The sequence below is a fragment of the Cibotium barometz genome, chromosome 6 (assembly GCF_041138505.1).
Source record: "Cibotium barometz isolate CiBa-2024 chromosome 6, ASM4113850v1, whole genome shotgun sequence".
NCBI classification, from domain to species: Eukaryota; Viridiplantae; Streptophyta; class Polypodiopsida; order Cyatheales; family Cibotiaceae; genus Cibotium; species Cibotium barometz.
The window spans coordinates 50,037,027-50,048,764 of NC_141051.1; the positions used below are offsets into that span (position 1 = coordinate 50,037,027).

The window sequence follows — 11,738 nt, forward strand, 5'->3', positions numbered from 1 at the left end:
TAAACAAGGTCACAATCATAAATGTGGGAGCAAGTCCGATTGTGGACGAGTTTGCAGAAGCATTTGCAGGGAAAGCTATATACTCTATGGGTGATCTGTATTCGGGATATGATCAGTTCCAGCTGGATATACAAAGCAGGGACTTGACCACAATGAAAACTCCTTTGGGATTGGTAAGAATGTGTACCTTACCACAGGGAGCCACCAACTCAGTGGCGCATATGATGAATGGAATGAATAAAGTCTTGCGAGACTTCATACCACAAATAACTATGCCTTTTCTGGATGATGTGCCAATAAAAGGCTGTGATGAGAAAAATAAAGATGGGGATTTGGATTCGAAGGGGTGCCGCAAGTTTGTGGCGAATCATATAAAAGATTGTGATATGATTCTATCCAGGCTTGAAGAGGTGAATCTTACTTTATCTGGATTGAAATCAGTGTTTGGGGTTGGAGAAGTGCTAATAGTGGGGCATCTTTGTAGTACTGATGGACGCCGACCTTGTCCAGCCAAGATAGATGCAATACAAAGAATGAAAGAGATATGCATTAATGTTACAGAGCTAAGGAGATTTCTTGGGGCATGTGTCTTTTATGTTATTTGGATCCCACATTATGCACATGTAGCAGATCGTCTTTATCAACTTTTGAGGAAAACTAAAAAAATTTTGTGGAGTGCAGTACATATTAAAGCTATGTGGAAGTTGAAATGTTTGCTCCAATCATCACCTACTCTAAGGAAGGCAGATTATGAGTGCGGCAGGCCTGTGATTGTTATAGTTGATACTAGTCCTACTGGGATAGGATGGGCAGTAGAGCAAGATGATGAGGATGATCACAGGTATGTAATCAGATTTGGAGCAAAGGTATTAAGCATTCATCAACGAAAATATCCGCAGATCAAGAGGGAGTTATGGGGAATAGTCACTGCTCTAAAATGTGAAAAAGAATATCTTATTGGGACATCTGTACTTGTGGAAACTGATTGCTTGCCACTCCTTGGGATGATTGCAAGCTGCACCACTCCAGATATCACTATGCTTAGGTGGATTGCCTATATCAAGTCACTAAATCCTGAGTTTAAGCATATTGCAGGAAAAGATAACCCAGTTGCAGATATGCTGTCAAGAGCCAGGTATGAAGATGAATAAGGGATGATTAGTGACATTGATGATGTAGGTACAAAGTTCTATACTACTGCATATGCAAAGGGGGACCATACTTGCCTATCAAATGCACTTGAGTCTTTTACTGAGGAAATGTATGAAGGAGATTGGTTGCTTATTGGTCAATACTTGAGTACTCTGACAAGACAGGAAAATTGGTCTGACTCAAAATTTAAGAGGATCCGCAGAAAGGCATATAGGTATTTTCTAAAGGATGGGTATCTGTGGAAGCATCCTAAGCAGAGGAATGCTATGCCACAGAGAGTCATATGTGATAAAGAGACTCAAGGGAAGCTCATGAAAGAATTCCATGAGAGTCTCTGGGCTGGACATCGAAGTGTGTGGGCCACCTTTACCAAAATAAAGCAAAGATATTGGTGGAAAGGAATGTACAAGGATAATTCCCAATATGTGGAAACATGCATGATATGTCAAATGTACTCAAATGTGCGACATCGTGATGGCTTGCAACCAACCTACCCACCTGCCATGCACTACAAATGGGTAGTGGATCTAGTTACAATGCTTTTGGGAATTCAGCAGATGCGGTACATAGCACTTGCAAGAGAAGATTTGACAAATCAGGTGGAAGGGCGTGCTCTTAGAACAAAGAGTACGGAAACAATATGCAAATTTCTCTTGGAAGATGTGATTTGCCGGTATGGTTGTGTTGGAAAAATAACAGCTGACAGAGGTGAGCTAGATGTTGAAGAAGCAAGGGAATTCTTCTCTAGAATTGGCATCAAATTGGCCCTAACATGTGCTTACAACCCTGAGGGCAATGGTAAAAGTGAGCAAGGACATCCTCCAATCATTAAAGCTTTGGCTAAGGCATGCAGAGGAAGAATGCGCGAGTGGCCAAGGCTGCTACCATATGCCTTGTGGGCTGACCGTACAACTCATAGCTCAGTGAAGACAAGATATATGCCTGCAGAATTAATGTATGGTCAGAAGCCAGTAATGCCAGTTGAAGAAGTAGTTCCAACTTGGAATGTATTACCCTGGGTGGAAGGATTGAATAGGGAAGACCTCCTTGCATTGCGAATAAGGCAGCTGGAGAGGAAGCCTGAAGATGTAGAGCTTGCTAAAGCTCGTTTGAAAGATGCAAGGTTGAAAAATAAAGAAAGATTTGATAGAAGACACAGACTCCGGCCAAAATCTATTGAAGAAGGTGATTGGGTCCTAATGTATGATAGTAGTCTTGACAACCAGTTCATTGTTCAAAGAAAGTTTGTTAAAACATGGTTTGGCCCTTGCATTGTCAAGCATGTGCATGGAAATGCCACGTACACCCTATGTGAGCTTGATGGAACAGAGATAAAGAATCTTGTAGCAGGCAAAAGGATCAAGATGTTTAAAAGAAGGCATGACAGTGATCCGTTTGATTCACAGGAGACTCAGGATGAGAGACTTGACAGTGATAGCATGGATATGGTTGAAGAGGAAGAAGATGATCTTCCTGGTAATGTAGAAGATGAAGACGACATCCAGATATATGTGGATCTTGATGACGATTTGGCACATACCAGAGGATGTGCAGGTTTAGAGGGGGTGGATGTCGTGCCATGGCATGTCTATGGTGTGAAACCATGCATATGAGGCCATTTAATACAAATCTAGATGCATGGGATTAAGTGCCATGACTTGAGTCATTATATGATGCCTAAGTACATATGTTCATATTGTAAATGAGGTTCAATAAGACGAGCTGAGACTGAGCCAGGTCTCAAAGCCTCTGTACATAAGTGTGGTGTGAATTATGGAGTTTTATGCTTATGGTAGACCTTGTAGTAGGGAACACCCTTCTCAACATGTATGGAAATGTGAGAGTATGTATGATGTAAGCATTGGCTTTGAAAGAATGCCCTTTTGAGATATTGTGTCTTGGAATGCCATGATTTCTGTGCTTGCTCAGAATCGATATAATCAGAATGCTTTGGATTTTTTTTCAACTGATGCTACTAGAAGGTTTGATGCCAGAAGATTTCAAGTCAGGAGGGAGTTCAAACTTAGTAACTCTACTAGTTTCTGCATTTGCTGCTCACCTCTTCTTCTCAACGCGCCCTTTTCCATCTCACACACCCTCTCTCTCTCTCACAGATATGGCTTCCCAAAAGGGTTCAACTACTGTTGCCGATGCTATAAAAGACATTGAGCTAGAAAAGGTGCAGGGTGCTTCAGAAGCTAAGTTTGTGAAAGTGGGCTCTTTTTGGGAGAATCAGACCACTGTTATCCACATTCTTCGGAGATTTGGGTGCAAGCTATGCAGAGCCAATGCCTTGGAGCTGCAGAAGATTGTCCCCACTTTGGAGGCAAACAATGTGCGGGTTGTGGCCGTCGGGATTGAAAAGCTTGGCCTTGAGGAGTTTCAACAAGGTGGCTATTGGGATAGAGAGCTTTACATCGATAATGCGAAGAAGATACATCAGGCATTGAACATTAAGTCAATGGGAATTCTAAGTGTGGCTAAGATGCTTTACGATGTCCATGATGCTATCAAGAAAGCCATGGCTAAGGTCTGAAGGTGTTTTCTCTATAAGGGGTTGTGTCTGTGTATTCTGGTTCTGCACCATGGCCTTCGCCGCGAGGTCTTCTTCCTCAAGCTTATGGCGATCAATACTGGGCCGCCTTAACGGCGACCAGCAATAGCACCCCTCCAGCAGCTGGAGACGAACACGCAAGGTGGTGCTTGCATGGCAAAAGTATAAAGGATTTTTTTAAAAAAAAGGGAATATCCGAATATTAAGGGAGGTGTAGCATATTTTTTAAATTGGGAAATCCGGATTTTTGGCTGCAAAAGGGGATGCGACCGAATTCCCTGCGGGAAAGAGAGAAAAACCAGACAGACGGCGCATACTGAAGGGTGTGTGTGCAAAAATCAAAACCAGAGCTGAATACAACCAGAGATTCAAAAATCATGATGGCGGCTACTGTATAGGACATCTTGGGTTTTGAATTAAAGGGGAAATAAAGCGCTATCGAAGGACATGAACTTCAAAAAAACCCCACTATACATGATGAATACTGATTTTGGCATACTGCAGTGAAGAGCCGTATGGGAATAGCGAAATCCATAAATTCGCTTCTTTTTTTTTACTCTCAGATAAGTGATTTTTTTTTGTTGTTACTTACGATTTCAAAAATCGTATAGTCTAGGAACCCTTTAAGGTTTTTGAGAACGAGAAGGTTTTGGGAAAAAGGTTTTTATGGTTTTTGAGAGTCTTGGAATAAGAAAGCATCAAAATACAAAGAGATTCCTGGGATTTGGATTTTATTTTCTACTCGGTTGGATTTTGGAATGCTAGACATGGAGTTTTCTAAAATCACATGAATATGTTGTACATATGCCATATGTCATCTTTTGCTTTGTGAGTTGTTGGAATCTGAAAGCAGGTTTACACGAGATCAAGAGACACCTTGAAATGATGGAATTGGCATTATATGATATATGTGATGTGAATGGTCACATGTATATGGAAATCTTTTGTAGATTGTATTATGCCTACATGTGATATGTTTGAAGCATTTGGAAAAAGAATCAGGAGATCTATGCTTGGAACTGGCCATGCTCTTGACACACAATTTATGTGCAATTATCAAGCTGAATTTGGGAATGTATTGAAGTGAATTGGCACATGTACATGTCAACAAAAATGGTGATGTCTTATGCTCCTGGAAGAGCTATCTGTTTTGTTTCCTTGCTGGAATTTTGAAGCTACTCTCACAGCTAGAAGTCCCGCACTTGCCCAGTGATACCGTCCACGTCACGACAACGTGTCATGACAAAGTCTTTAAATAGTTAACTTTATATAATATATGACTTTTTTTTTAAAGTTTCGAACTCATGCTCCTACTATAGAGTACTAATTCTCTATCATGTGACCATTCCCCCATCCTGAGCTGTTCCATTTGTGTCAAGGCCACCCGAAGTGTGTTATTTGTAGTTTGTCATGTTGATAAGTGGCATGCAATGTTGTTATTTTTGTTTGCCATGTAAACAATCAATTGAATGGTGCATGGATAGACTAGCATTTCCATTATTAGGGCGTAGTCGCTTGCATAATTTAAAAAGGTGCATATCACATTTGCTTTGCGGTGTAAAGTGGCAAGCCAAAACTCTACCAAGAAGGGATGTTGGCCAAAAATTAAGCTTTTTGAGTCAGTCCCTCCAGATTCAACATATCAACATTGCTTTTAGCTTTTGCAGCAATTTGTTTCCTACAAAATGCCACAAAAGCACAATGCTTTACAAGTGCACAATGCTAGTCTTTGATTGATCGTCCCGGATTAGAAACCCTTCATGGTGGGGAGGAAGCCTGCACATAATGTGATGAACGGTTGAAGGCTGGAAGCCATACTTCTTGGAATTTTTTGACTTACGAAAGTTTTCACATGGCCCTGCACAACTATAATGCTTATAGAGGGAGGTTTATGAATTTCATATTCTTTTTTTTACATTAGAAAGATTGGAGAAATATATCTAAAAAGAGATAATCATCTACATCAAGCTTTTTTATTAAGAAGCTTAACTTATACTCAGCACTAATCACTTCTTAAACTTATTTACCATTTAAACAGGAGCTTGCATTTCCACTAAACATAGAATGTAGTGTATAAGCTCAGTGTTTCTAAGGGTATCAGAAAAAAGTTCTTTGTGTTTTTTCTCAATTTTTCTTCCTTGTTTCCAAAGCTTCAAAGAGACATCGCCAATGTCATCCACCAAGGAGGAAAAGCTGAACCAAGCCATGGACTAGGGTAAGAGAGACGTGCACTCATATGCACATGAAGCAAAACAAGTTCACCAGGATTGGGTGGATGTACTCCTCCACTGGATGGAGGGAAAAATTTTTAATTTCTCACTCAAAACTTAAGCAGTTACAATGACACATACCCACACTCTCTCCAAAGTACAACATTGGTTCCCATTGCACTAAAAGAAAGGATGATGACGAGGCCCTACCCAGCTCCAACAATTGGGTACAAGGTAAAAGGGTATGCTTTTCATGATGTCGTGAAACATGTTCATTCGTTTCATGTGTACACTTCTACTCCTCAGAATACATAACATATAGCCTTGGAGTGCTTGAGCATATAGAAAACAATAGGGTATCAATATTTGCATGCATAAAGGTACAAGCTATTTCACGTCGTGAACCGGTTCAAGCTAATTCACGTCATGAAATGCTCAGGACTATTTCACGCCATAAAACGCTTCAAAATGGTTCATATCGTGAACCTACTCATGCCACTTCATGCCGTGAAACAGTTAAAAAAACCTCCATGAATCACGCACAGACACGTGGCATACCTAATTCAGATGGCCGTCGGGGCCGACGACTAGATCATAAATACATCTTTTTTTTCGTTTTTGTCATTTTTCATTACCCGGCTTGCTTAGCTTCTTGGTATCATCATTTGCATCGTCTTCTGGAGTCCATCATCATCAGTGTTCTCCCTCACTTACACACACAAGATAGAGAAGCTTGAGAGCACACAAACTCATAGATTAGAATAAACAAACGTGTGCCAGATACAAAAGATAAGTACACACCCCAAAATGAGTAGATAAGAGGGCATACATACACACGGAAAAAAAACCTCCTAGTGACGAAAAAAGTGCCCCGGCGGTCCTAAGTGTGTTCACACACATCACTACTATATAATGCTACAAATTCACTACCATAAAATGCTACAAATCCCCCCTGGAGTGATGATGTGAACATGTACAGGGTATGGCCGATCAATCCTGAAAAGATCTTCTATGGTGGATGCTCTCTCCTCATCCACTAAATTATCAATAATTGCCTCATCAAAAGACTGATTCACAGGCTGATTTTACACCTGCAAAGGCTGAATTTCAGCACACTTGATTGAGCATTCAATTGCTCTACATATGGCTACCCATTAAACAAAGGTAGGAGTGAATCAAACATGTCCTGTGAGCATACATTCTGTTGTTTTTTGCATGAAAGCATGGGCTCAACTAAGTTTTTGACAAAAACAACATCTCTACTTACCAAAATCCACTGTATCCCATAAATATGCATTTAACTGCCTTATCATCAAGCTTTTTGCGTTGTTGCTCGGGCACAAAAGCATAAGGAAGACAACCAAAAACATGCAAATGAGCCACATAAGGTTTCCTGTGATGCCAAGGTTCAGAAGGAGTTTTAGACTACAAGGCCTTGGTAGGGCATTTGTTCAACACATAGTTTGCACACATAGTTGCCTCTAACAAAAAAACCATGAGGTAAATCTTGGGCTTTCACCATATATTGTGCCATCTCCATGAGGGACATGTCTTCCTCTCAGCCACACCATTTTGCTGAGCTATGTATGGCAATGTACAATGATGTCTTATTCGTTTTCCAGTCATATATGGATGAAATTTCTTAGACATATACTCCCCCCCTCGATCTGAGCGAAGGGTGCCAACTTTACATTCACATGCATTTTCAACCATGGATATGAAGTGCCTAAATCACAGAAAATCCTGACTTCTGCTTTAATGGATACACCCAGCTATATATGGTAATTTCTTAACAACTCTCATAGATCCATCCTTTGGAAATGATGCCCTATGCATTTTATCAAGAATACACCCCTCACATACATGTCTAGTAGGGGTCTTAAGAGTTGGCAACGCAGACACCATATCATGCCTTTCAAGGCGTAACAAACTGCCATAATTTAGATGGCCAAATCGTGCATGCCATAATTTAGATGGCCGAATCGTGCATGCCATAATTTTGCATCACTCAGAGCATGAGTTATGGAGATTGAGCAAGCATCATGCTACAACTTCTCAAATACATCCATCTTGTATAGGCCATGAAACAAGGTACCTGAGGCAATGATAGAATAACCATCATTTCTATCCTGAAGTGTATTTGTCATCCAGAAATTTCATCATCAAGCCTGACAAGGCTAAGGATGAAACTGACAGCAAGTTCTTCTTAAGGCCTATCACATATAAAACTTTAGAAAGATTAAATGCGCCTCCATTTGCAGTAGTGAGCACAACTCTACCAACTCTTTTGACAGGATATGAGGAATCATTTGCACATGTGACGGTTCCTACACTTGGGACAGATTCCTTGGATGAGAAGTAATGTTTTTGTGAAGTAATGTTCTTACTAGCACCACTGTCAAAGTACCAAGCATCCAATTTTGCCATTGACATGCATACATCATGAATAGAAGGGTCATAACTGCAATGTACATTCCATGCCCAATCATCTTGAGCAAAACTTGCGAATTCCTTCTTCTCTACACTTGGTGCAGATGCATCACCCACAGCCATGCTCGATTCTTTCTTTTTCTCCTTCTCTAGCCTTTTCTTGCACTCATGTATGTAGTGCCCTGGTTTCCTGCAATGGTGACACTTGTCCTTCTTTTTAGGCTTATCACCTTCTTTCTCTGCATCCTTACCTGAGGATTCTGATTTTGGCTTATAGCCACCATGCGAAGAATCTTGACCTGTGGCTTTCTGATTGGCAACAAAAGCTTGGTCACCAACTCGCATATTAGATATGTTTTGCCTAGACTGCTCTTCTTGCAAGAGTAGTGAAACGAGCTCATCAAATGTAAGGGCATTTGGATTTCCGTTCATCCTCGAGTCTAAGGGTAGAGGCAAAACTCTGATAAAAATCTGGCAGTGCATTGAGAACTGTGGGCACCAATGTACTATCAGGATATATCTCATCCACACTAGCAAGATGTTCCTTAAAATCTTTGATCTTGGTCAAGAAGCTGTCTATTGAGTCTCCCTCATTCATGTGCTCAGACTCCAACTGTTTGCACAGATATGCAACACGTGCTTCATTACGCATCTGGTATAATGCAACAAGTGCATCCCATGCCTGTTTTGAAGTCTTACATGACCGAATATGAGGTATAATGCTTCGCTTTATAGAAAGAGCAAGGATTGCATGTTCCTGTGCATCTCTTCCATCCCATCGCATTTGAGCAATAGTGGGAGGTACTGGTGGTGCATGTGGAGGAGCCACATCTATATCAAATTCTTCTTCATATGTATCTGTAGTACCTAGTTGCACTGGTAGTTGTGAAACAAGACGAGTTTCACTACCACTGACCACATTCCAAAGGCCTTTAGCAACCAATACATGCCTCATCAGATAGTACCACAATGGTTAGTTAGTCCTATCAAGTTTGTCCTCAACAGACGTTAAATACATTACTTCTAGCCATGACTTTCTACCAAATGCAAAATATTTCAACACACTGCAAGTACTCAGTATTCACTAAATGCAACCCTGGATGGCTGCCAAACTGACTGAATCACCTATAGAGTGTATGAAAAATAACACAGAGTAGAGAATAGAGTGTTACTGGGGCGAAAGTTTGATGGTCGATGTTGTTGAAGACACTGTAGATGCTGCTGCACACACCAAATTTGTGCCGCTACACAGCCTAAACATCCAAAATCGAGCAGAACCAATCCAAAATCTTTAGAACATCTGCAAAAACCTTACGATGCCCAAAACGTGCCCGAATCGCATCGCAGACCCCAAAAATTTTACTGTATACTTCGTATACAACACACTATAGTATATACCTTCTTCTTCTAAGAGGGTATCTCAATCAGAGATAGAAAAAATAGGGTCTTGAGGAGGGAGGCAGACTACTAGATCAAGTGTTAATAAGGAAGCTAGCTTTGATACCAATTATTGGAATTAGGGTTAGGGTTGCAACAATGCACACACACAAGATAGAGGAGCTTGAGAGTACACAAAACTCACTAGATTAGAATAAACAAATGTGTGCTAGATACAAAAGATAAGTACACATCCCAAAATGAGGAGATAAGAGGGTGTACATACGCACCAGGGAAAAAAACCTCCTAGTGAGGGAAAAAGTACCCTGGCGGTCCTAAGTGTGTTCACACACATCACTACCATATAATGCTACAAAGCTGGCGAGTAGCTATTACCCCTGAGTTGGACAACTGGTATTGCCCCGACAAGCGTTCCCCTAAGATATCAAGCGAAATTGTTATCCAGGTGTCCCACGTTGTCTCCCTCTTTCCTTTCATTGCTTAAAGATCAAAGAAAGAGTACGAATGAGAGAGAGAGATTGAAATAAAGATTAAGCGTGTATTAAAGACCAAAGAGATTGAGAGAGAGAAAGAAATTTCATATCTCATCATCAAATGGAAAACAAAATAGAAAAAAAACAAAGTTATCTCACTTGGGTGATACAAAACTATCCATGGAATACCAAAAAACATGGAACATGAGAGGAGCGAGGGGGAAGAGAGATATTAGAGAGAGAGAGAGAGAGAGAGAGAGAGAGATTAAACATGTACTAAAGACCCAATGGGCCTATGACCAAAGTGATAAAATAATGTCCATGGCATATCTCATCATCATTAAACGAAAAATAAAACAACTCTATCTCACTTGGGTGATACAAAACTATCCATGGAATACCAAGAAGCATGAGCATGACAGAGAGAGAGAGAGAGAGAGAGAGAATGTGAGAGGAGAGAGAGAAAAAATATTAAGCATATAAAGACCCAATATGCCGTTGAGACCAAAGTGATACAATAATGTCCATGGCATATCTTATTAGGCGAAGGAAAATAAAATAGAAACAACTTGTGTGATACAAAACTATCCATGGAATACCAAAGAAACATGGAACATGAGAGGAGAGAGAGAGAGAGAGAGAGAGAGAGAGAGACTTGTGTGATACAAAACTTTCCATGGAATACCAAGAAACATGGAACTTGAGAGGAGTGAGGGAGGGAGAGAGAGAGAATGGGATATGAGAGATAATGAGGGAGAGAAACTATATTAAGCGTGTACTAAAGACCCAATGGGCCTATGAGACCAAAGTGATACAATAACTTTGGGCATACATGATGCAGCATGTTTTGGTTACAAAAGGAGTGTGGAACATTGTGCAGGGTATGGATGTATGTCTAGGTTGTGTGGATGTAGGATCTGTTGAGGATGTTGCAGGTTCTAGGAGCTCTACTGTTGCTACTATTTTACCCACCGCTGAATAAGCTCGTTGGGATGGTAAAGATGCGCAGGCTCATGCCTTGATTGCACTGTCTATCAAACGTAACATCACTCCATATATTCGTTCAGCTAAAACAGCAAAACATGCTTGGGATATTCTTTCTTGTTTGTATGCAGGTCGTAAAACGAGGCAAAAATCTCTTACCTGCGTAAAGAGCTAGAATCAAAGATTATGCAGGAAGATGATGACATGAATGTTTTTCTTGTTGAGATTAAAGATCTCAAGGAACAGTTGATTTCTACAAGTGAGATTATTCCTGATCATTCTCTTGTGCAGACTATTCTTGATGCTTTCCCTGAGAGTCATATCAGACTTTTGCTTCCACGTGGAGACTTGTTACTGAGAGGATAGACCTGATGTTGTCAAGTATGATACTTTAGTCAACAAGCACTTGCAAGAAGCGTAGTCCAGGCAAAACAGGGCTAGGCAGTGTGCAGTCTAGGCAAAATAGGGCTAGGCAGCGTGCAATTGATCAGGCATTTGTTTGCTGCCCAGCAGAAAAGAAGTGGTAAGGCAGCCCCT

General features: G+C 40.7%; 1 protein-coding gene across 1 annotated transcript; it reads left to right on the top strand.

Annotated features, from left to right (window-relative positions):
• The first annotated feature begins 3,261 nt into the window (after positions 1 to 3,261).
• Positions 3,262 to 3,688, top strand: LOC147637835 (uncharacterized). The gene has a single exon (XM_086799060.1). It carries the CDS (start codon positions 3,269 to 3,271, stop codon positions 3,686 to 3,688), a length of 420 nt encoding a protein of 139 aa, XP_086655186.1. The 5' UTR covers positions 3,262 to 3,268.
• Positions 3,689 to 11,738: the final 8,050 nt, after the last annotated feature.